We start from the raw sequence: 27,124 nt of genomic DNA, 5'->3' as shown, positions 1-27,124 counted from the left end.
AGTTTTCCCTCTTTTTTAAACTGATACATGGCCCTCTATAACAAATCTTCTATATGAATACCAAAAGTTATACTACAGTAAACTTTTCATTTAACCGTTACCTCAACTGGTATAAAGCAAAAGGAGTAATGAAAAAATTGTGGGTTTAATTAATATTTCAATAAAATGTTTGCGTGTATTATTCCTAGTCAGCTTAGCTGATGGCATGGCAGGGGGTTGCCTGTTTACTTTGCAAGAGACTATGCCCCAGGGCTTAGTGAAGGAGATGAAGCTCTGCTGATGTTCATCATTCAAGCATATGCAAGCATGCCCACGATTGGGTATTCCTTGCAATGTAAAACTTCACCGAATTCACTAAGCTCTAGGGAAAATTTACTTGTAAAGTGCAACTTCCCTTGCAAAGTGTACAGCCTATTTGCCGTTAGTGAATCAACCCCCAAGTGTCCTAGGCAGAGCAGAGGTAGTCACATAATCCAGAGTAGGGCTGTGCAGGGAAATGGGACCTGCTCGGAGTGTGCTCTGTTTGCTGTGCGCTCTGTGTTGTAGATGTAGGGGTAGTAAAATGGCAGGCAGCTGAAAACCTGCACAAGTGCCAGAGCCTCCACCACTATGACACTACAGACACTGGCAATCATAGGTGAAGAATTGGACCAAAAAATGTATCTTGAAAAGTGTGAGCCACCAGATTCAGAAAAGGAAAGAGAATGGTGACTGGTAGATCAACTTGCTCAGCTTTACCTTGAAGAGTGCAAAGAACGAAGAGCACATGGAAGTTAGGACATGTCTTATATAGAAGTATTCCAAAATATATCATAATTTAATCATTTTTGTGGTCCTATGCAATGCACAAATAATGTAACGTGACTCCGTGTGTCATAGCGTGTATGCATATATATGTCACGTTACATATAATGGCATAATGTTCCTATGTGGTACCCAAAGACCTGAATGGTCACATTCATTCCCACAGCAAATGTAATGACTATGTTTATAAGGGAAAAAAGAAAACCAAACAAAAACATTTACAAAAAGTAAATACACTCTGGCGATATTTATTATTTTTCCATAATTTTATCAATGAAGTTGTTAGTAAAGAAGTAAAGGACTTTCTTTCTCTACATATAGCGGTATCTGGAAATAGTTTGAAAGTCATTAGTTACAACACAGTAAACCTTGTTCTTTGATTTATATGTAGTAATTATATAGACCTAGCAACACAAACTACGGTACTTATAACAACGCCCTTTCTTCTCAGAAGAATAAGACCTAAATTCAATATTAGAACCAGTTTCAAAAGAATGATTTAAGATATTGTATATGTCACAAATGAATGTCAATGTCAACATTTTTGTGATTAGATAGATAGATAGATAGATAGATAGATAGATAGATAGATAGATGTAGTGTAGAAGCTTAGGAACAGAGAAGAACCAGGTCCAATGGAGCTGGAACCAAGATGTAACTGTAAATGTTGCGACCATTGTTCCTACACCAGTATTTTGTTGGCATTGATCTACTGTTGGAAAGTCCACTAAAATGTATATCTCAAGTCTCCCATCTAAGTGCTTTGCAAACACAGGCCGATGCTCACTGCACGCTCTCAGCACAAAAACCAAGCTTTTATTGAAAGGTCTTGGTCCAAGGTAAAGATTGGTAGCTAGTGGAACCAGCTTCTGATCATCTTACTATTGTGACAGTTCGTCAGTCCTTACTGCCCCCATCCCGGGCATTCCGAACTATTTAAAGATACGCCAGGGTGGGTGAGAAGAGGGTAAAAAAAGATATTTAACATTGCAGCTTGCACTGAAAATGCCTGTTTAGCACTCTTATGCCCCGTACACACAATAGGAAAATGTTCGATGGGAGCTTGTTGTCAGAAATTCCGACCGTGTGTAGGCTCCATCGGACATTTTCCATCGGAATTTCCGTCACACAAAATTTGAGAGCTGGTTCTCAAATTTTCCGACAACAAAATCCGTTGTCGTAAAATTCCGATCGTGTGTACACAATTCCGACGCACAAAGTTCCACGCATGTTCGGAATCAAGCAGAAGAGCCGCACCGGCTATTGAACCTCATTTTTCTCGGCTCTTCGTACGTGTTGTACGTCACCGCGTTCTTGACGTTCGGAATTTCCGACAAGATTTGTGTGACCGTGTGTATGCAAGACAAGTTTGAGCCAACATCCGTCGGAGAAAAAACATGGATTTTGTTGTCGGAAAATCCTATCTTGTGTACAGGGCATTAGAGGAAAAAAACCTAAAGGCTTTAGATGGATTTTAGGTCTTGGTCAGTAATTTACATGATTCAACATGTATTTACATTTTTATAGGTAATTACATAAATTTGCACTTATTATTTCTGGTCACGTACCTCGTAGTTTATCAATATAACAATAAACATCAAATTGCTCATCTGGATTCACCACTCCATAATTTCTGACTCCAGGAAAACCATTCTTGTCTCCGTTGCAATTCTCTCTAGGTTGGACAATTGGGTATCTGGATACATAAAATCATTATACAATATCAACGGTAAATAGAATTCGGAAAAGCGGCATGTTTAACTTTAGAACCATACAGATTTGCCATTTGTGTTAAATGAGCATCAATTCATTTGAACCTCTAGTGTTCATTTAGAACTTAACATAACATTTTAGGTTTTACAGTCTTTACAAGTCATCTCAAGTAAAAGCGATAATTCTAAGTATTGACTGAGCTCATCTTAGCCATTAGCCTGAAATTACTGTTGACAATTAAAGTAATAGATACAGTATAATAAACTTGTATTAAGATTGTAATTTTTTCCAGGTAAGTAAACAGGCTGGATATGTGTAACATAGTTATTTTTATAATATATTAATATATTAAGATTTGCGTCATCCAGCCCACTACATTCTAGAATCCTCCAGAAGGCAGAGGGAAGCAATGATACCTGCAGCCAGTAAAACCCATTGCGGCGGTTTCTTCCCTCTATCTAAGATGTGGACAAGGACGCCAGTACCCAGGCAATTAACGTTTTATGTTTACTGTGTGGAGATTCGCCATTACGCCCCTCTTTAAGCCCTATCCTATCACAGCTGGCTCCTACCATTACACCTACGCTGCGCTCCACCGACAATTACGTCAGTGGGAGTGATTAGGTGTGCGTCGGCACTCATCCCTCTGCCTGCACATGCGCAATATAGGTGCTTCCTGGGGTGCATGCGCCGACGTTCGGCGCCACTATACAAATTCAGGGGTAATCCCAGCTGTCTGCAGGCACCGACACACAGGGGGCATGCCACACACCGAAATCATACAGCTACAGGTAGGTTTTGCATCACCTTGGGACATGTACATATGTACAGGGAGGCACTTTTGGCCTCCCCATGAGAGGTTCTTCATTAATTTTTTATTTTGTACTTTTAGGACACTCATATCCAGGAATGCCCGGATATTATCCGCTTGTCACTCATCCCATATTCCAGGCCTGTATGACAGCTTGTCCTATGCTTTCTCCACTAATCTTTACTGGTAATTATACTGAATTGAACATTTCTTTTTGGCATTTGTTTAGGTTTTTTTTTATTTTTTTCCTTTTGGTTCTTGGCTTTCTGTTTGGTCTACAAGGCTGCAGACCTCTGTATGTTGCCGGTCTTGCACCCTGTAGTGGGGCGCTTGATAACCCTGGGGCTCCCCCCTCCCTTCTCCTTTTCCTCCTATCTCCTTTTTCCTTTCTGCTAACCACAGGTTCCCATTTGGAATATTATCACGCTCTTTGAGCTTCCCACTTTGGATTTTTTCACATCTACAGGGGATTCAGGGGAGGACTCACCCTGTTTGGCATTGGTCATTACCATGTGTGCACTCTCCCAGCTTTAGTGTACATACAGTTTTGTTGTTCCTTCATACATTCTTTATTATATTTTTTTCATTTTTTTCATTTTTGTCAGTTTTTCTTGTCATACTTCCACCGCTACTTAGCACCTTTCTTCCATATAGATGTTGCAGATATAGTGCAATTGGGATTCGGTCATTGCGGTCTGGCATCCACCTTACAGGTTTATTGGGAATCATTTTTCCTTGGTGCTTCTCAAATATAGAATCAGGTATACTAGGTATGTGGCATCACTAATTTCTATTTACCATCATCATCCTTTCTGCTTAGCATCTTTTTACATTTTTTCATTGTTCATTGTTCATTTTTATCTTTTTTCTCTTTGGGTTAAAGCATGTCAACTTTTTTTATGTTTCAAATGGATGTTCTTATTGATATATCTCTTTGCATTTTTAGAACGAATACATATGTTAAATTACTAACTCTCAGCCCCTGATGAAGGTATCAGAATACTGGAAACGCGTCAGGGTACACTACCCCTAGGCGAGTACATATGTTTATCTGTAGTTGTATTTATAATATTTTTTTGTTTTGGTTTCTTTTGTGATGTATTTTATACATTTATATATCATTAAAGATATTTTTTATTATTGAGTTGTTGGTCTGTCGAAGTCCCATTCAGGGGGGTATACTCTCTTGTTCTGTGAAACCCAGAACAACCCAAATCAATCACACACAGCTCCAATGATTACAGAGGAGCCAAAAGAATCAAATTTACCTAACTGACCTAGCAACCTATTGTGGATGGTGCTACATCAACTTATTTTTAGGGGTTTGTACAGGCATTTTTAAGTGTTTTTTCACGCATTTTTGCTTCAGATTTTCTTACCTGAATTAATGTTAGCTAATGTCAAGCTAGTTACTACAGGAAAGAAAAAAAACAATTGATGTGTTTTCACATATTTTGTGGAGCTTTCCCATTCCCATTCCCCAAGTCTATTGGGGCCAAAAACTCCCAAAGCTTCAAGCTTGTAGCTCAAAAGAAGCTCGTGTACTCTTTAGAGCTACAAGCTTCAAGCAACATTACGCTCAGGTGTGAAAAGCACAATTGAAAACCATGGTATTTCGAATGTTTTGGAGCTTCAACCTTCAAAATGCTCAGGTGTGAATGGGGCTTTACTTTAAAACCCAGATATATCTGAAAGTGTTATCCCACATTTTACATCTCAATGTACCACCACCTTTCTCAGCACATTTAAAAGTTTGGTCAGTATCATAAAAGTGTGGTAGTATGACAAGGTGTAACAAAGAAACTACCTTTTATATAAAGACTCACAAATTTGTACAAACTTGACATTAGTGGATATAAAATAAACTGGTCCTGAGATCACATTTGGGACAAGAGTTTATTAGAATGCACTTATACTTATCAGAAGGTTGTATTGTGTTTGGCACTGATTGAGGTACATTTCAAAATGAAAGTCAAATTGTTTATTGGCTAAATAATAGCTTAAAAAATAAGCTACACGTTCTAAATATAGATTTAAATTTGGAAGAGTCGTTTGTCTTGCTATTTAGATATGCTAAACATGTTGACATTAATCGGTATATATTCTACAGAGCCCAACACTCTGTGGCAGTCCCAATCTTTCTTAAGTTCTAGACATGGGTACCTGACAGTTTGGTCTGATATCCATCCAGCATCACATTGATCGAAACCAGCTTCATAGGCGGCCTGCAGCTGAGCAGGGGTTGTGATAGCAGCATGATTGTTCAGGCACGCCTGCTTCGCTTGGTCGAAGTTCAGGGAATATCGACTGGAATCAGCTCGGTAATGGAACACAACACCTAGACATGACAGTAAGGGACTGATTATTAACCAGGGCTTTATTCACAAACAACTAAAGTGTCATTCTTGTTTTACTTGAACTAAACAGAACCTTTTAGTTATTAATTCATTTTAATGATAGCTAATAGATAAAATATAGCTTTATTTTTTGTCATAAATGATAAATAAATAAGAGATAGATAGATAGATAGATAGATAGATAGATAGATAGATAGATAGATAGATAGATAGATAGATAGATAGATAGATACACTGAGGGAAAAAAGTATTTTATCCCCTTTGTACGTTGTACGTTTGCCCCCGACAAAGAAACGATCAGTCTATAATTTTAATGGTAGGTTTATTTTAACAGTTAGAGACAGAATAACAACAAAGAAATCCAGAAAAACACATTTAAAAAAAGTTACAAATTGATTTGCATTTTAATGAGTGAAATAAGTTTTTGACCCCTTCGCAAAACCCTTGTTGGCAATCACAGAGGTCAGACGATTCTTGTAGTTGGCCACCAGGTTTGCACACATCTCATGAGGGATTTTGTCCCACTCCTCTTTGCAGATCCAAGTCATTAAGGTTTTAAGACTGATGTTTGGTAACTCGAACCTTCAGCTCCCTCCACATATTTTTTATGGGATTAAGGTCTGAAGACTGGCCAGGCCACTCCAGGACCTTAATGTGCTTCTTCTTGAGCCAGTCCTAGTCACGTGTTTTGGGTTATTGTCATGCTGGAATACCCATCCACTAGCCATTTTCAATGCCCTGGCTGAGGGAAGGAGGTTTTCACCCAAGATTCAACGGTACATGGCCCTGTCCATTGTCCCTTTGATGCAGTGAAGTTGTTCTGTCCCCTTAGCAGAAAAACACCCCCAAAGCATAATGTTTCCACCTCCATGTTTGATGATTTGAATGGTGTTCCTAGGAATAGGCATAAGTGTTGTGGTCATAGGCAGCATTCCTCCTCCTCCTCCACCAAACACGGCGAGTTGATGCCAAAGAGCTTGATTTTGGTCTCATCTAACCACAAAGCTTTCACCTAGTTCTCCTCTGAATCATTCAGATGTTCATTAACAAACCTCAGACAGGCCTGTACATGTGCTTTCTTGAGCAGGGGGACCTTGCAGGATTTTAGTCCTTCACGGTGTAGTGTGTTGCCAATTGCTTTCTTGGTGACTATAGTTCCAGCTGACTTGTGATCATTGAGAAGATTCTCCCGTGTAGTTCTGGGCTGGTTCCTTGCGATTCTCATCTTGCATGGAGCCCCAGACTGAGGGAGATTGACAGTTATTTTGTATTTCTTCCATTTGCGAATAATAGCACCAACTGTTGCCACTCTCTCACCAAGCTGCTTGGCGATGGTCTTGTAGCCCATTCCAGCCTTGTGTAGGTCTATAATCTTGTCCCCGACATCCTTGGACAGCTCTTTGGTCTTGGCCATGGAGGAGAGATTGGAATCTGATTGATTGATTGCTTCTGTGGACAGGTGTCTTTTATACAGGTGACAAGCTGAGATTAGGAGCACTCCCTTTAAGGGAGTGCTCCTAATCTCAGCTCATTACCTTTAGTGCCACCCCTGAATGAGCCGCTGGTTAAATTTTGGTTAAAACCTCAGCCCCCCTGGTACACCTGGTTGAATAAAATTACTGCAAGCACAATTTACAACACAAGTGAGAAATACCGCTCGCCTGGCTGTGGGATATGGCAATAAATACACACACACACACCTGTTTAGTGATAAATACGCTTAATCTATTGATTGACTATTATAGTGTAAGTAACAGTTAAACCGAATTGAACACACTCCGCAGGCAGGTTAGCAATAAACAATGCATATAAACTTTAAATGCAACAAGGATACTTATAAATCCACACTAGGTTTTAATGCACTCAAACAAATAGACAGAGGTATAGTACCCCTTTAAAGTGGCCAGCAGATAGAGCTTCAAGGTAGTTACAACTGGGACAGTTCTTAGCCCTAGGTTTCGTTGGCATGCATTGTGGCCATCAGTAAGGCCTGCAGGCAGTATTAGAGCTATGGGGTCACTGGTTAATTAGATCCTAGTGACTTTATTCCCTAGCAGTGGTAGCAAGTATTGACCGCAAGGCCCGCTCACCAGTCCCAGTAATACTGATATAGTTGCCCCTCCGATCAGGCATCAACTCGCTTAGGTTGTTTAGAGTGACTCTGGCAGGCAGCACGGCAAAGACAGCATCCCGGGAGTGTCTCCGTCTCTCCGTGATCCCGTCCCAGAACTACTTCCCCACACGGTAGTAGCTTCAAATGGCACCTCGTCCTCTCTCCACTCTGGCCCCGATAACTTGCTGCAGACTTTGGAGATTCCTCAAATGGCTGTGGATTTCTGCCAACTCAGGCTCTGTCTTTCTCTGGCTGAAAATCTTGGGCACAGTTGTTCTCTCCTCACTGTCTCTGCACTGTCATGTCAGAGCCTTTTCTTTTCCTGGGCTCCTAGACTCTCTCTTCCTCTCTCTCTCCTCAAACCGCTCTCCTTATTCTCCTCACAGACTCCTTTTCTCAGGCTTCAGGATATCCCTCATCCTCTGTTGGGGCACACAGTCCCTGGTGTCAGCGTGTGTCTCTCTCCTCACTCTGACACCTCAGTTCCTTCCCCTCACACACTCCTCCTCTCCTCACTGTTAAGTGTCACTGTGTCCCAGCAAAGGACTTTTTGAGCCTTGGTATCTCCCTCCTTTTTAAGCAATCTTGTCTCCTCTCTCCTGTCAGCACTCTCTCTCTCTTTTACCTCAGTACTTCCCTCTCTTCTGTCCCCTCATCACTGCCTGAAACTCCCCCTTTTTCCCAGTGTTCTCTCTCTCAGTTTTCTGGAAGGACCAGTCAGCATTTCTCCCTCAGCATGTCTCCATCTTGTAGCCAAAAGGAGAAATTGCATTACAACATGCCTGCTACATGTATATAAGACACCTGGGAGCCAGAAATCTTGCTGATTGATAGGGGATCAAAAAACGTATTTCACTCATTAAAATGCAAATCAATTTATAACTTTTTTGAAATGTGATTTTCTGGATTGTTGTTATTCTGTCTCTCACTGTTAAAATAAACCTACCATTAAAATTATAGACTGATCATTTCTTTGTCAGTGGGCAAACGCACAAAATCAGCAGTGGATAAAATACATTTTTTTCCCCTCACTGTACGTCAATATAACAAAAAAAAAAAAAAATGTATAATGTATCATACATCCACTGGCCATCCTAGAGCACAATATACATATTATCAAAAAATAAAGTTTGAGTTTATTTTTTAGAAATCATAAATCACAAAAAACGCACACATAATTAATAATTAGTGCCAAGCTTCTGATACAGCCGGGATATCGTCAAAACCGGTCAGACGGTGTTTCTTTATCATTTCATCTTCCAACTACCTATTAGATTGTGTGTACTTCTCTATGATGAGCAGATAAGTATACTCGTTATGTAGGGATTGCTGAGTAGTGCCATTCATGGACTGAACCAAGCTGGTGTTATCTGCTCACTTTGAAGGATAGATACAGATTGAGTGTCTGCTTTATTGTGCATCTGGCATGGATTGTATTATATATATATATATATATATATATATATATATATACAGTGGGGACGGAAAGTATTCAGACACCCTTACATTTTTCAGCCATTTGCTAAAATCATTTAAGTTCTTTTTTTTTTCCTCATTAATGTACACACAGCACCCCATATTGACAGAAAAACTCAGAATTGTTGACATTTTTGCAGATTTATTAAACAAGAAAAACTGAAATATCACATGGTCCTAAGTATTCAGACCCTTTGCTGTGACACTCATATATTTAACTCAGGTGCTGTCCATTTCTTGTGATCATCCTTGAGATGGTTCTACACCTTCATTTGAGTCCAGCTGTGTTTGATTATACTGATTGGACTTGATTAGGAAAGCCACACACCTGTCTATATAAGACCTTACAGCTCACAGTGCATGTCAGAGCAAATGAGAATCATGAGGTCAAAGGAACTGCCTGAAGAGCTCAGAGACAGAACTGTGGCAAGGCACAGATCTGGCCAAGGTTACAAAATAATTTCTGCTGCACTTAAGGTTCCTAAGAGCACAGTGGCCTCCATAATCCTTAAATGGAAGACGTTTGGGAGGACCGGAACCCTTCCTAGATCTGGCCATCCGGCCAAACTGAGCTATCGGGGGAGAAGAGCCTTGGTGAGAGAGGTAACGAAGAACCCAAAGATCACTGTGGCTGAGCTCCAGAGATGCAGTCGGAAGATGGGAGAAAGTTGTAGAAGGTCAACCATCACTGCAGCCCTCCACCAGTCGGGGCTTTATGGCAGAGTGGCCCGACGGAAGCCTCTCCTCAGTGCAAGACACATGAAAGCCCGCCTTTAGTTTGCTAAAAAACACCTGAAGGACTCCAAGATGGTGAGAAATAAGATTCTCTGGTCTGATGAAAAGATAGAACTTTTTGGCCTTAATTCTAAGCGGTATGTGTGGAGAAAACCAGGCACTGCTCATCACCTGTCCAATACAGTCCCAACAGTGAAGCATGGTGATGGCAGCATCATGTTGTGGGGGTGTTTTTCAGCTGCAGGGACAGGACGACTGGTTGCAATCGAGGGAAAGATGAATGCGGCCAAGTACAGAGATATCCTGGATGAAAACCTTCTCCAGAGTGCTCAGCACGTCAGACTGAGCCGAAAGTTTACCTTCCAACAAGACAATGACCCTAAGCACACAGCTAAAATAACGAAGGAGTGGCTTCACAACAACTCTGTGACTGTTCTTGAATGGCCCAGCCAGAGCCCTGACTTAAACCCAATTGAGCATCTCTGGAGAGACCTAAAAATGAGGGTCCACCAACGTTTACCATCCAACCTGAAAGAACTGGAGAGGATCTGCAAGGAGGAATGGCAGAGGATCCCCAAATCCAGGTGTGAAAAACTTGTTGCATCTTTCCCAAAAAGACTCATGGCTGTATTAGATCAAAAGGGTGCTTCTACTAAATACTGAGCAAAGGGTCTGAATACTTAGGACAATGTGATATTTCAGTTTTTCTTTTTTAATAAATCTGTAAACAATTCTGTGTTTTTCTGTCAATATGGGGTGCTGTGTGTACATTAATGAGGAAAAAAATGAACTTAAGTGATTTTAGCAAATGGCTGCAATATAACAAAGAGTGAAAAATTTAAGAGGGTCTGAATACTTTCTGTCCCCATTGTATGTATTATTTTGGAGGAGTTACAGGAGTTAATTTTTCAATATGGCAGACATTACCAAGATATAACTTTTTTCTTTTTTTTTTTGGAGGATGTTGTTTTTTTTTCTTTTAACTATACACCATTACTCGTTTTAAACTTTTTCTTTTTTACTTTTCTTCAGTTGTTTACTGGTTTTTGGCCTAGACCAAAATGATCTTATAAATTCATTATACATGCATACATTATACATTTTTTCATCTGGAGGCTGGGAGGAGGGGTTTTCTTAGCCAAGCACAACTACCTGCCTGCATGCTTGAGGTAAGGGCAGATGGATTTCATGACTTAAATGCTACATGAATCATTTGCTCTTACTCAAGATGGCTGTGGCTAGAAATGCTAAGGGATGTTTTTCAAAGTGATTTCTCAATAAAATAAAGAATGGAGACCTAGATGGATGGATGAGTTTGTGTTGAATATTAAAGATGAATTAAAAATGATTGTAAACAATCACCTTGTAAAACAACCCATTCAGTTTAAAATAGAAATGAAATGCAAAACATTTTTGTATAGATATAAAAAAACATTATAAATACCTTTTTTCCCTTTTTTATAAGTGATCACATTCCTTATGTTCTCAGCTGCATAAAAGCTGGGGGGAGGAGAAGCAGCAGCACACTGATCTTCCAAGTGAATGGCTATGCAGTGGGGTGTGTCAGGACAAGTCTGATCATTGGAGGAGAGCACACTGAGTTCCCAGCATAGCTAGAAAACTGACCACAGTGTGCTCTCCTGCTGAGTGTGGTCAGTTTTTAACAGGAGAGCAAAGTTACTAGCAGGAACACCAGGGATTTCACATAAAGGAAGCAATACAAGGAGAACAGGAGACTTTTTCATACAAGTACATGGTACAGCAGCCACATATCAGGAAGATGAAGTGTTGGGGTAACAAACGCTTTAAGTGGAACTTTACCCATAACAACTTGATAAAAAAAATAATGTTCTTTAGCAAGGAACATACATTCCACATTAATAATTATGCTACTAAAATTAGTATGTGCTGTAAATTGCCTCCAGCAGCTTTCCTGTATCTTCTTGCTGGAGGCTGCCATTTTGCTGAAGCCCAGAGCCTCTGAGCAACAGTAAACATTTAAGCTGTCAACAGTGCGGCCTCTACACTTTAGGCACAGTGCTGAAAAATAGAGAGCAACTGAGCATGTGCAGAGTGGGGTGAGACCGTGTAATGCTGGATTTTAAACAGTATAGGCACTTATTTGTAATGTTTTACATAGCTATATCTGCACAAGGGGCAAGCCTGAAGGGATCTAGCAGGACTTCATTTTCTGACTAAAGTTCCACTTTAAATAGCGTTTTCAGTTTCTGGTGCTCAATACAGTTGAGTTCCACTTTAACATTCTACTAAAACAGGTCCATCACAGGTTGCAACACACTTTTGCTCAGGTTACAGTTTAAGTCAGGGATCTCCAAACTACGGCCCTCCAGCTGTTGCAGAACTCCACGTCACATGAGGCATTGTAAAACTTTGACATTCACAGACATGACTAGGCATGATGGGAATTGTAGTTCCTGAACAACTGGAGGGCCATAGTTTGGAGACCCCTGGTTTAAGTGAAAGATAAAATATTTTTTGCTTAATGGTTCTGCTTTTAATACATTTAACTGTATATAATGAGACCAGCACAAAGGGCATGAATCTGCTGACTGCTGTAAGGCTGAATAAGCTTAGCACTTACCAGTCTCAGAGATGGGTTTTTCTGGCTGGGCAGCATCAATGGCAGCAGTAGCTGGCACTACTTCCTCCTCAACTGTGCCAGTAGCTTCAACAGATGGAACAGCTGTGACATTTTCCAGCCATAGCTGAAGACCATCATCTGTGATGTTTTCCAACGGGGCTTCTGTTGGCACCAGGTCTGGACTTAGAGGCGTTCCTGGAAAGACTGGTGTAGCTGTAAAGCTGTCTTCAGAGGGTGTGAGGGTAAAGTCCAGACCTTCCAAGGTAGCAATACTGCCACGGGCTTCCTCTTCAGTAACATTTCTCTGGAAGATGAGCTCCAATCCAGGCTGTGTCACAGTTTGAATAGTAATGTTTTCAGCATCATCTGTTCCAGGAGCAAAGCAGTTTAAAGAACACGTAAGGACACTTAGACTTAAGTCTATGCATGACTGAGCTAAATTGTGTAATTTTAATAACTAATGTGCTCATGCTGAGTGGATGTGTTTGGCAGGCTGTAAGATAAGTCTTCCAGTGAAAGGTGCTTCTGTTAAAGGTGATCTCATCCTAGACATTTTCCCACTAATACATGCACATATGGCTATCTGATGAACATCTGTCAATAGTTCTATTGTCGACTGATGTGGATGTAGAAAAGGAAAAGCAGAATAATTATTTTTCCCACAAGGGACATAAGATTTGGCCAAATCTAAACTCTGTCCAAGATCTGAGACAGTAAGATAAACCCATTACTTCTTATATTATGAACACTGGAAATAGGTGTCAGAGATCTAACTTCAGTAGAAATCCCCCTTGAGGTGTTAATCTGGCACTGCATATCCTTGTAATGTGATTCCCTCTAAAAATGGTTAACAAAATGAAATGGAAAAACGAACCTTTATAGCAAATAGCATCATAACGAGACAGAGGATCTGGATATCCAGTCTGGTTAGGGTGGAGATAGACTGTTCTTACTCCAACTAAGTTTCCACCACAGTTGGGACGTTTATAGGATATTGGATATCTAACACTGCGATCTGCCAGCCAACCAGCACTGCACACATCCATGCCAGTCTGCCAAGCCAGATAAAGCTCTCCTGTAGTAGCCAGTCTAGCTCCCAGGTTCTGGCATTGCTTCTCTGCCTCTTGGAAGGTGAACTTTTCAGGAGATGTTGCATAAAACACTTCACCTGTGGAAAAAAACACAGTAGTCATTTGTATTGAAAACGGGCGATAGATTAGATAGATGAATAGATCGATAGATAGGCCAAATTTAGGTAATAATTAAATTATTTGCTGCCATCCAACGGCTATGGACATGTATAGATAAACACATAGATACATAATTAGATGGATTATTACATATGAGGAATACATACTTAGGATAGAGATGGATGATTGTATGGATTGATGGATAGAGATAGAGGGATAGATGGATAGATAGATAGATAGATAGATAGATAGATAGATAGATAGATAGATAGATAGATAGATAGATAGATAGATAGATAGATAGATAGACATGCCAAATTTAGGTAATAACTAAATGATTTGCTGCCATCCAACAACTATGGTCATGTATAGATGAACACATATATAGATAAATAATTAGATGGATTAATAGATATATCTATATATCTATAGATATATCTATAGATATATATATATCTATAGATATATCTATAGATATATAGATATATCTATAGATATATATCTATATCTATAGATATATATAGATATATCTCTATATAGATATCTATCTATATATATATATATATAGATAGATATCTATAGATATCTATATAGATATCTATATATCTATATAGATATCTATAGATATATATCTATATGTATAGAAAAAGAGGAACACATTGACAGGCAATAGATAGATGGTTGTATGAACTGATTGATGGAGATAGATAGATAGATAGATAGATAGATAGATAGATAGATAGATAGATAGATAGATAGATAGATAGATACACTGACTAAAGTTAGGTAATCATTAAATTAATTGCTGCCATCTAACGACAATGGTTATGTATTGATGAACACACAGATGGATAAATAATACAATATATGAATAGATCCATAGATAACAGTGGGATAGATAGATAGCTAGATAGATAGATAATTATTGATTAATGGATAGTAGGATAGATAGATTGATAGATGGATAAATATATAGACAGATAGATAGATAGATAGATAGATAGATAGATAGATAGATAGATAGATAGATAGATAGATAGATAGACACACCTTCCATATCTTCAGCATAGCAATATACATCATAGGTTTCATCAGTTTCTCGAACACCGTAAGTTCTAACTCCGGGGAACGTTTCTTTGTCACCATAGCAGGGTTCACGTGGATTATGAATTGGATACCTGTAGTGAGGAATAAAGTGAGATATACTAAATACAGTCTCTTACAGATCTTCATCCTTAATCAGCTTCTGTTTCCCTCTAAATACCTCCTCAAACACAAGAGATTATTGACTCATCATTATTTTGGTACATGAGAAAAGAAAAAAAAATAATATATATGGTATATATAAATATATATATATATATATATATATATATATGATCTTCTTGATTTTGAGTTTAGGGAAATAAAAAAAATCATATTTTTCATTTAGATAACAGAAGATAGGTGGAAATGTTGAGCACATGTGCATGGATTTGATAAAGTTAATATTTTTTGTGTTACTTTGATTAAATATATGTCATATGACATTGATGTACACATAAAGGATGCAGGAAACTATCCCTAATGTCCTAAATCTGTCCTTATCAATTTCAATTACATTTGATTTCCTAATTTGACCTGAATCCACTAACAGACCCTGTGTAAAACGTACTGCATTGGTGTTTGGCAGTGGCCATTGTTGAGACACTAAAAATGTATGTGCAAGAGGAGTTGATTTGTAAGTATGGCCCCGATTCGCCACCAGCAACAAACATGTTGGCCAAGGGCACCTCCTATCATCCTCCTGTAACAGGAACAAGATAGGGTACCACACACCTGTAACATTAAGGAACTACACCACCTTAGCCCACCTCCAGAAATAAAGAAATGTCCACACATTCAGCCTTTATGATGTCTTACTGTTTCAGTAACAGAGTGTACATTGCACATTTCAGCTTCTACTTTAACATAAGTATTCCTCCCCACACTTCTAGTCCTCACTGTAAGTATCTTTTTGACAGGTTCTCTAATAGGGCCTATATCAGGCCTACCTCAAGTGCTTCTTCCTGGAACTGCAACGCAACATGATAGTTTCGACAGTGTACCTTTTCCCATTGACCTCTAATCTTCTGGACCTAGGGACTAAACAAGCCAAACCTACAGTATTTACCCAGGGGAGAGGTCTCTCTAAAAGGGGCACTAACCCCTACTTACAAATTAGCAAATACTTCCCAATTACCCTATGTCAAAAAAGGGTTACACCAAATAGTAACAGCTGGGGTAGGGAAATAGGAACTGGTGATATACTGCAGATGATGTTTAGTGAGTATTAATGTGTAAATATTAGAGGTTAAGGCTTTTGCAGCACTACTGCAATTTATTGCTGATATATTCAAGATGACTAAGAATAAAAATCAAAATGCCTTGTAACCAGCTAGTAGTGGTGAAGGACTGAGCAGTACTGTTTTTCTGAGACATGACAATGATAGTGATGTGTAAGAAATAAAATGAGGCAGCAACATGTGGAGGCTCTTAGCAGCATTAGCTAGATTGTGGAAACGATTCTGGTCACATCTGTGTGGAGAGGTTGGGCAGATGGCTCATTGTCCGTTCCCTCTGTGAGATGAGAGATGTCCACCCATCTGTGGTTAACCTTACACAATAGGGTTGAGTTAATAAAGGGAAATAAGCCTTCACTTTGCAAGGGAAATTGCACATTGCAAGGTCATTTTCCCCCAGAGCATACAGAAAGTAGTGAAAGTTTACCTTGTAACAAAAAAAACAATAACATGCAAGAAAAATAAAACAGTATTTTTGATTGCACGTGGTTGGGTGATGGACCTTCAAACAAAACCAAAGAAAATTCCCAGCTCAACTCACCAACCAGCATGCAAAAAATGAATTATCCTGTCTAACGGTTTGCGTTAAAAACAGGGATTTAGTTAACACACATTTCCAAATGCATGCGTAAGCTGCAGAGCCACTTCACAGCACACCAGTATTATCTGCTGTCCTAACTATATAATTTTTTGAGAACCTCCACAGTGGAAGAAAATGCACGATAATGGATAAATAGAGGGCAGGTAAGCCTGGAAGGAGACGTCTTCTGGATGTCAGAAGAGCTTCACCACATTCATTAAACTCTGTGGAAGATTCTCTTGCAAAGTGCAACTTCCCTTGTAAAGTTAACATTCCAATGACTCAAATTGTGAACAAGATTACCTGTCGAAAGCAGAAAAATTTTACCTTTACTAAGATTTTTGTAGAAGGTATTTTCTCGTGCACTTATTGACCAAAATTGCAACAGATTCCTATGCCTCCTACACACGAGCGGACTTTGCAGCAGACTTAGTCCGACGGTCTTTCCGCCAGACTTTCCGGCGGACTACCTGAACGGACGGACTTGCCTACACACGACCGGACTTTCCGGCAGGCTAAGTCCGCCCATCTTTCGCTGGAGTTGCGGTGGACTTTCAGAATGAACGGACTTGCCCACACACAGACAAGTCAGTTCATTTTGAATGTGACTCGGGTACGAGGGGACTAGAAAAGGAAGTGAATCTCGCCGGCGTCCGTTTGGTTCTTCTCCGCTCTCTCTGGCCTCTTCTCCCGGTGTTCCAGTTCTTCTGCCGGCTCCTCCGCAGTCTTCATGCCGCTCTTTTGCCAGCGGAGGTCCGAACTTCTGGGCTTCTTGTCTTCTTGGCTTCTTCCTTCTTCTCTTCTCCAGATGTTGACACGACGGTCTCTCCGGCTGGACTGCTCTCTGAGCGCTCCGCTGTGACTTATATAGGCGGAGACGCTGCCCCCCTATGCCATCACAGTCCCTGGGCATGCTGGGACTGTGACGTTTTAGGGGTCATGGTCAATGACCACGCCCCCTTATGCCATCACAGTCCCAGAATGACGACAGCGGAGGAGCCAGCAGAAGAACTGGAACACTGGGAGAAGAGGCCAGAGAGAGCGGAGTAGAACCAACTGGACGCCGGGAGAAGAGGAACCGGGGGGATCCCCGAAGCTGGAAGAAGACCCCGAAAGCCAGAGGAAGACCCCCGAAGCCGGAGGAAGACCCCCCGGAGCTGTTTAATAAATAATTTTAAAAACCTGTGTAGTGTGTTTTATTATTGACACTTTTTCCCTAGGTAAATGGGTAGGGGTACCATGTACCCCATACTCATTCACATAGGGTGGGGGGCCGGGATCTGGGGGCCCACTTATTATAGGGGGCTCCCGGATTCCGATAAGCCCCCTGCCCGCAGACCCCGACAACCAACGGCCAGGGTTGTCGGGAAGAGGCCCTTGTCCTCATCAACAGGGCCCCCCTCCCCCAAAGCACCCACCCCCCCATGTTGAGGGCATGCGGCCTGGTACGGTTCAGGAGGGGGGCGCTCACTCGTCCCCAACCCCTTTCCTGACCGGCCGGGCTGCATGCTCGGATCGGGGTCTGTTATGGACTTTAGGGGGGACCCCACGCCGTTTTTTTGGCGTAGGGGGTTCCTTTTAAAATCCATACCAGACCTAAGGGCCTGGTATGCCCTGCGCTCGCCGCTATAGGAAAATTTGTTTTTCCTACTGCAGCAAGCGCGAGATGCAATACCCTGCCCTTGCGTCGTATCTGGTCCATCGGACCAGCATACAGACGAGCGGGCTTTCCGTCGGACCAGCATACAGACGAACGGACTTTCCGTCAGGAACTGAGTCTGACGGAAAGATTTAAAACATGTTTTAAATCTAGGTCCGGTGGACTTTTGGGGAAAAAAAGTCCGCCGAAGCCTACACACGATCGGATTGTCCGGCGGACTCTGGTCTGCCGGACCAAGTATGCAGGAAAGTCCGCTCGTGTGTACGCGGCATTAGATGTACAAAAGCCAAAATTATCATAATTATATAAAAAAAAGGTGATGATGCTTCTTACCTCACTGTCTGATCAGAAAGCCAACCAGCATCACATTGGTGATAGCCATCATCATAGGCTGACTGGAGTTGTTCAGGGGTAGCAATGACAGCATTGTTCTGTATACAAGCTTTTTTGGCATTTTCAAAATCCAAAGTGTATCTTGTGGAGATTGCTCTGTAGTGGAAAACGATCCCTGAAATAAAACAATAAAGAAGCAGAGAATAAGTAGAGATAATAATTTGCATCCAATTATAGAACCTATACGAAAACAATGCTATGACGGTGGCAAGAGCACTTTAGACTTCAGAAGATGTTTTTTTTTTATTATCTAAAGTTCTAAATATAAACTAGAATTAGAATGATCAAATCTTTTTTTTTTTTGCCATTTAACTTTTGATTTTTGTGAAATTTTATGTTACAGTTCATATTTGTGATACCAACTGTGCTCCTTTAGAGTCCCTATTAGGTAACTCCAAAGTTCCCTAGGCCCTTAAGCAGGCCATACATGGGTTAAAATCTGGCCAGTTCAGCAGGCCTCAGCTGAATATTGATCCATGTATGAACCCTGAGGTTCTACAGAAGTCGATCTACCGATCGACTTCTGTACAACCACTTTGTCGGATTTTCTCAGCTCGATCAGCGCTGCAGGCTATAGCCTGCAATGTTGATCAGTGTATTCTGATTGCAGGGATGCCAGAATGCAATAGCTCAGTGGGGAGCATTTCCCCATCCATTTCAAATTGTGTGGATGAGGGAATTGGGTCAGTTGGTTGAATTAAAAAAACGGTATCATCTATGGGCTGCCCAAGTCCTACACTGGAGTGCAGGCTTTCCATCTATTTGCTTTGTGAATTCCAGCCATAGGATGAAGATTACCTATTTAAATTACTAAGATCAGTCTAAGAAATTGGGGTGAGGTTTGGGACAGAATAACACTGCCACACATACTCACTTAACCCAAAGGGAAGTAATGTATTCTCAAGTCTTTAATGAGGGGGAAGAGAAACCACTCTCCTGGGAGTATGGGTGTAGGTTCCAGAAAAGGACCCAGGCATACAGAAGTAAAAGTTTAAGGGTTCCAAAGGACCTCTTTATCAATTTACTACAGTCTAAGTGAAATTGTATTCACTTAAAACATCCAAAATTTGGGGACATTTGAAAAAATATACTGCTTCTTTTTTACACGTGAAGGTAGTTTGACTTCACACTTTAAAATATATGGGCTCACAGCCTATGATTATGATATTTGGGGAAGTAAAACTACTTTGGACTTGAGGCTGTATTCAAGTCTTATGAGGATGTTCTCCATATATTTCTCAAATATGACAATCCAATGAAACAATCCTCAAAGCATAACTAAACCCAAGACCAAAAATAGTGGCTAGAACATTTCCGATAAATACAGAAAATATGCGTTGCTCTTGCCAGAAACACAGAGGTTGATTTACTAACGGCAAATAGACTACACACTTTGCATAGTGCAGTTGCAATCTGCCAAATGCAGTTGCTTTAGAGCTTAGTAAATGTGCAGAAGCTCTGCTAACTTTCATCATCCACTCATGTGCAAGCAAAAATGCAGTTTTCTATATTTTCCTTGCATGTGATTGGGTACTCTTTTCAAAGTGAAGCTTTACCTGATTTACTAAGCTCCGGAGCAGCAAAGTGCACAGTCTAGTTGCCTTTAGTAAATCAACCCTACAGTGTCCTTGTCACTTCCTGTGAGCTACATCAAAGAATATCTTCCTTCCTAGCTATCTACATGTAATGGAGATGAAGAGGTACCAACACATTTATAGTCCATATCAGGAGAGCAGACTAGGATGGGAACCATGGCTCCCTCCATAAATACAGTGGAGGAGTTAAGTAGCAACCCATGGACAGGAAGTGTATTATTTGCAGGATTACCAAATAAAAATAAAGCAACTTGAAAAAATAAAAAAAAGAATGCAATCACCACACTTGTGCTAGTAATTGGCAATATAATACATTTTTGATTTTGGATTTAGATATACTTTAATTTACTTTAAAAAAAAAATCACAAATAAATGTATACAAAAGAAGATTTAACAGTATTGCTGGATATATATGTAAAGATTTGAGGAGTTTAGCAGAAATGAAAATAGTCACAAATCTAAGTACCGGTAGTTAGACAGACACATCACCCATCAAGCTCAATCATCATACAAAAGAAAAGGAGCCTTAGAATTTACAGAACCCTTTATTCTTGGTTGATTCTGAGGAAGACAAAAGCCCCAGAAAGTAGTTCTGTCTTTGAATGATAAGAAATCAGATTGCATTCACTAGGCCAGTGTTTCTCAAACTAGGTTGGGGACTCAAATTGGGCTTTGGCTGTGTTTGAGGTGAGTTGCCACTTGACTGTGTAGCCTAGTTTGTCCAGGTGGATCAGTAGATTTGGGGTAATAATCCTCTTTTTGAACAACAATAGGGTAATATTTTCTTATTTGGGTACTCAGATTAAAAAGTTTAAGAACCCCTGCCCTACATTATTAAATAACTCACAGGATCAACATTCGATTATGTATTTCCTAAATTGTAATTAGACATTCATTTGTTTCCTCTAGGAATGCAGTAAACAGTTTTTTTTAGGCTATTCAAACCTCTAGTCCGCTCTAGTCAGCACTTACTGTAAAGAATACCTTTCCTGTGGGGGGATTAAACACTGCTAAATTTCACTGCTAAAACACTGCTAAACACTGCTTAAAGTTGGCCAAAATTTACACATAACGTCTCTGAACCAATCACAGTTAAGGAAGTACTTTTTTCTTGGTTAGCCACCCGTTCAGAATAGCGTCAATTGCTTTAGCAAAGTCCAAAAAAAATTAAAATGTTTGCGTACTATAATTTTTTTTTGCATTAAGTCTATTGGGAAACACAGGAAATAAGGAATTCTTACACATTTTAGTCATGTGATGCTACCTACCTTCTAAAGGTTTGGACACTGGTAAACAGAATAACCATTGAAATCAAGCCTCATATAACCCCACCCCTAACTATCATGCATTTGTTTTGAGATCCAAGCAGTATACATGGACAATAAACACAGAAGGGGGGGCGCTTATGTCTAGTGGACTTAAAGAAAAAGATCTTATGGTAAGTTGAGGTCAAAAATTGTATTTTCGTTTTTTGTCCATTGAGCCACATACCGCAAAATTATTTAGTAATTCTTAGACATTTAGGGCATTCAAATACAGTTCAATTGGGGGGTGGACAATAGTCACTGACAGATCTAAGATAGGAACCATTTGCAACCACCAGATGGATTACTGCTCAATTCTGAACCAGAGGTGACGTTCTGTAAAAGACAAGGAAACAGCTAACATCACACAGAAAGTCACAAAGGATCAAACTGATATTCAGACCAGGTAGCAATTCACTGAAAAGAGGACTGACTACTTCAAAGGGTACCAGCAGGAGCTGTGAGTCAAGAAACCACTGACAGCTGGTCTAAGGATAAAAAAGGCCCAAGGCTTAAACTTCTGAGCCTAGGCAAAGGTTCCAAAAAGAGTAGTGATGTCTAGGATAGCCATGCAATTTAGTATAAGGCAAACAAGATAGAGAACTATCTAGCAAAATACCCCAAGGAATTTAGGATCAAGAAAAAATCCCCCAAAGGAACCACCATAAGTCTGAGAGACAGACAAGCAAAGGGGTAAAAAATAGTGCAATAAGTACTGACCACCAAAATAGACAGGAGAATGAATAAAACCACCCTATACTGGTGTAGCAATACCAGAAAAATAAAAACGTTAGTACGAGCATACCCACCCAGAAGGACAACCAGCAATGTAACTAGAACCTGACAAGAAAAAAAACCCTGCAGGGCCTGCCTACCTGATCATGGCCATAGGATTACAAGTCATTTGTCTTGCTCCAATCCAGCAGAGCATCCACAGCCATGGAGCAAGGGGAATCAACCTAAGCCAAAGCACTAAAACAGTCACCTGAATAAGGACAGGAACATGGAAGATATTTCGTGAAACTTCATCTATAGGCTGTGAATTAGCAATAGTAGGAGGCCCTAAGTAAGTAGCATGTGAGCTAAAGGGGGTAACATTAGCACCTAAAAGCCAAGGAGGCCGATGCAAAGAGACCCAACCTAGTGGGCGATCAGCCCCCCACCTTGTAGAATTGGGGCACACCCTGATGCCAAATGGCTTGCAAAACGCATTATTAGATCTCAGGCTACTGGTCTGATTGGGAGTTGATTCAGAGGTAGAGGGACGAGGCTCCTTTGACCCTTCCGCAGATCTCCAGAACTCTGGTTGGAGCATACAGTGGCCACATGAGGCATTGCCAATGACATTGTCGAGAGCCATACCAAAGATCCCCTCAAAGGGAAGATGAATCATTGTTTCTTAGATGTCTCATCAGCATCTAATGTAAATAGCCAGGGTGTCCAATGCATTGTGAGACACAAGTTCAGAGCTTGTAATAAACCATCACAGCTAAAGCACAAGATTTCAGATATCTACTGGAACCACTCTGTAATGTAGAGTCCTAACCCAATAATGAAAGGATCCTCTCTAAGGAGTTTAATACATTTCAACACATGGTTTAACAGATCAGAGATACCACCATCACAGGACAGAGGGCCAACCCAGTCAACCTAAACAGGGATCTAAGGAGAAAATTCAGATTCCTATTAGAAAGGTTCCCCAAAGCCAAGTATACCCTTGACCCTTTTAGTGGTAAATCTGTTAATGTGGATCACCGGAGTATCCACATTGAACACAGATAACCTATTAATAAATCCCTTCTCAAAGGGAAAATGCTCTGGCGCAGTCTCAGGTTGGGCCCAAGACCCCTAAGGATGTTTCCAGTCTGCATAGAGGTATTCAAACTGCAGGCATAGTGGAAATGTATTTTCTGTTGTAGGAGTCTAAAAGATGCAAGGCCTCTAACAGCAGACTAATTATCCAAATGCAGGGTTAAATATCTGATCCAACTACAAGAGGTTTGCAATGACCCAAAAACTGCCTCTCTCAACCGTTAGGGTTGTGATATGGATTCAGAAATGTTAACAGGGGTTTCGACTCTAGTCTTAGGAGGGTCAGAGACATACTGTTCTGGAGATGGTACTAGAATGCACTTAGAACCCCTAAGGGTAGAAGAGCCAGTAGCTGGGTACAAACAGTTAGGATGTTCCTAGTAACATAAAAGATCCCTAACCAAATCACTAGGTGACACAAAGGAAATCCTAGAAAAAAATAGTGCAGATATCACATCTAAGAATTGGTAAGCTAAGCTGCTATATAATAAATGCTTGTTTTGGGGTTAAATACCACTTTAACTTTCTTTTAAGAGATTTTATGTGCCAGCTTGTACTGAAATTAAATGCCTGTTTTACTCCAAGAGGAAAATCTAGAGGGTTCAGATCAAGGCACCTTTTAAAATTAAAATAATGTTGTAATGGTGCATAAATAAAACCCGTAGCTTTGTGTAACTAAAAGGCAGGCTGTTTTTTACTTCCTAAATTTTAAAGGAATACAACTATTACATTTTTCTGTGACCCTAAACATGTATATTCTTCATCTCTGATGCCGCGTACACGCGGTCGGACTTTAGGGCAGGAAAAGTCAGACGGAATCTTTTCATTGGACATTCTGATCATGTGTGGGGTTCATCGGACTTTTTTTTTTTTAGAAAATAATGATGGACCTAGAAATAGAACATGTTTTAAATCTTTCCGACGAAATCAGTTCCTATCGGGAAAACCACTCGTCTGTATGCTGTTCCGACGGACCAAATACGACGCATGCTCTGAAGCAAGTACGAGACGGCAGCTATTGGCTACTCGCTATTGAATTTCCTTTTTCTAGTCCCGTCGTACGTGTTGTACGTCACCGCCTTCTAGACGGTCGGATTTTGGTTTGATCGTATGTAGGCAAGACAGTTTCAGCAGAACTCCGTCGGAAAAACCTTCATTCCGACGGAGTTGGGAGTTGATTCCGATGGAAAAAACGGTCGTGTGTACTCGGTATGACTGTTCGTTATTACACTACACATATTGTTTGCTAATAATTAAAAATATAAAATGAACTTATGGAACCATGTATGACCTACAAGGAAACATACTACTTAAAATGCAGATTTTCAATGAGCCTAAAGTCCTGGATGGTCTAATAACTATTTGGTGCCAAGCTTGATACCATATCTAGCTAATCACATAAAAAGGTTTTATGATTTATCCTGATATTTGCCTTAAAGGGAGCTGATCAACACATACATTGAGAGCAGATATTTGTGCCACCAAAAGTACATTTTTGATGATATTGCTTTTCGTGAGAATAGTCTATTTTATATTTTATAGAAACAGTGGGTTAGTAAATACAAAATAGTAAAATCGAGAGAGAGGGTAAAATAAATAGTTATAAACATTTAAGCTGCTCCATGAACAACGCTGGTCAGTAACCTAGTATACCAATAATGGCACTTCTTAAAGGAAATATTTTCAGAAAGCACTGCTGGAGGTAGATGCAATGTATTGATTAGATTTCCCTGTGTTCTATCCATTTGAAATGTAGCACTGAGAAAATTCATGTAGCCATACCGCTAGTTTCATGCCCTATGTATTAACTACTTCAGCTCTGGAAGATTTAACCCTTCATGAACAGGCCATTTTTTTGCGATACAGCACTGTGTTACTTTAACTAATATTTGTGTGGTCCTGCAATGCTGTACCCAAATAAAATTGATGTCCTTTTTTCCCCACAAATAGAGCTTTCTTTTGATGGTATTTAGTCACCTCTGCGGTTTTTATTTTTTGCTCTATGAACAAAAAAAGCTGACAACTTTGAAAAAAAAAAACAATATTTTTTACTTTCTGCTATAAAAAATATCCAATAAAAAAAATTGAAAAAAAAATCAAATTTCTTCATAAATGTAGGCCAATATGTATTCTGCTACATATTTTTGGTAAAAAAATGCCAATAAGCGTATATTGATTGGTTTACGCAAAAGTTATAGCATCTACAAACTATGGGATATATTTATTTATTTTGATTTGTTTATTTTACTAGTAATGGCGGCAATCAGCGACTTATAGTGGGACTGCGATATTGCGTAAGACATTCGGACACTGACACTTTTAACACTCTTTGAGGACCAGTGACACTAATAGAGTGATCAGTGCTAAAAATTATGCACTGTCACTAATAACACTGGCTGGGGGAGACCAAAGGGTTAACTGTGTGCCTAGCCAGTGTTTTACTACAGTGTGGAAGGTGCTTTTACTAGGGGAAGACATGGATCCATGTCTATGCTTTGCAGAGACACAGGATCCATGCCTTCCCTCCTGTGAGAACGGCGATCTGCCTTGTTTACATAGGAAGACCGCCGTTCTCTGTCTCTGCAGGATTATCGGCGGGTGCTGGCGGACGTGGAGTGTGCGGTACCCGCTGATCAGCTCTCGCTTTGTATAAACACTCGCACCTCCTACCCGTAAGACCCGGATCACACACACACACATATATATATATATATATATATATATATATATATATATATATATATATACACACAGTGGGGACGGAAGAAAGTATTCAGACCCCCTTACATTTTTCACTCTTTGTTATATTGCAGCCAGTTTTTCTTATTTAATAAATCTGCAAAAATGTCAACAATTTTTTTTGTCAATATGGGGTGCTGTGTGTATATTAATGAGGAAAAAAATGAACTTAAATGATTTTAGCAAATGGCTGCAATATAACAAAGAGTGAAAAATGTAAGGGGGTCTGAATACTTTCCGTCCCCACTGTATATATACATGATTTGGCGCACAGCTGCAGCTCTGTAGCAGTAAAACTGCTATAGGGCGGTCAGCAAATGGTTAATTTCAGTGAAGTAATTGGTGCACCAGAGTGGTTATTTAATAGCATAATCCAAAGAGCAACTGGGTACCAAAACACAAGACCACCATTGATATAGCAGTCTATCAAAATGTGGAGTGGTTTAATAAATCAATGTGGTTGAGTTACTAAAGGCAAATAAACTGTTCACACTGCAAGGGGATTTTCCCCAGACCATAGTGAATGAGTTGTAGCTCTGCTGACTTCCATCATCCAAACGAAAAATGAAAAATTATTGAGACATGACTCAGAATGTGGCACCACATCCAAATGTGGATAAAGAAGAAAAAACAAAGAATAATAATGGACTTTAAATTGGTAGCCACCAGTAGACCCAAATGAAAGAGGGAGCGCTCAATTGAATACAAATCCAAATTTATTAAACATCATTTTAAAAACCACTTAAAATTAAAAAAAACTGATTCAGGACAGGTGAATACATAATATATACAGTACATGTAATATTATCCCAAATAGGTAAATCTTATATAAGCACAGACTAACCTGTAGGTATGCAGATAAATATGGTGAGTATGTAGATGGTGTTAGAGATGATCTTCCATATCAGGGCCCTGAAGG

The 27,124-nt window shown here is 39.9% G+C and overlaps 1 protein-coding gene across 2 annotated transcripts in view; it reads right to left on the bottom strand.

Annotated features, from left to right (window-relative positions):
- ACAN (aggrecan) overlaps window positions 1-27,124 on the bottom strand; it is a 155,317-nt gene that overhangs the window by 63,846 nt on the left and 64,347 nt on the right. For both annotated transcript variants that reach the window (XM_073618438.1, XM_073618439.1), the window contains exons 4-9: window positions 18,696-18,870; window positions 14,852-14,979; window positions 13,486-13,779; window positions 12,612-12,977; window positions 5,492-5,666; window positions 2,373-2,500 (exon numbers count right to left, since the gene is read on the bottom strand). In XM_073618438.1, the coding sequence (XP_073474539.1) occupies window positions 2,373-2,500; window positions 5,492-5,666; window positions 12,612-12,977; window positions 13,486-13,779; window positions 14,852-14,979; window positions 18,696-18,870 (1,266 nt within the window). The remainder of the gene's footprint in view (window positions 1-2,372; window positions 2,501-5,491; window positions 5,667-12,611; window positions 12,978-13,485; window positions 13,780-14,851; window positions 14,980-18,695; window positions 18,871-27,124) is intronic.

Source organism: Aquarana catesbeiana, linkage group LG03 (genome assembly GCF_042186555.1).
Source record: "Aquarana catesbeiana isolate 2022-GZ linkage group LG03, ASM4218655v1, whole genome shotgun sequence".
Taxonomy (NCBI): domain Eukaryota; kingdom Metazoa; phylum Chordata; class Amphibia; order Anura; family Ranidae; genus Aquarana; species Aquarana catesbeiana.
This window is presented reverse-complemented; position numbering and strand designations above follow the sequence as displayed.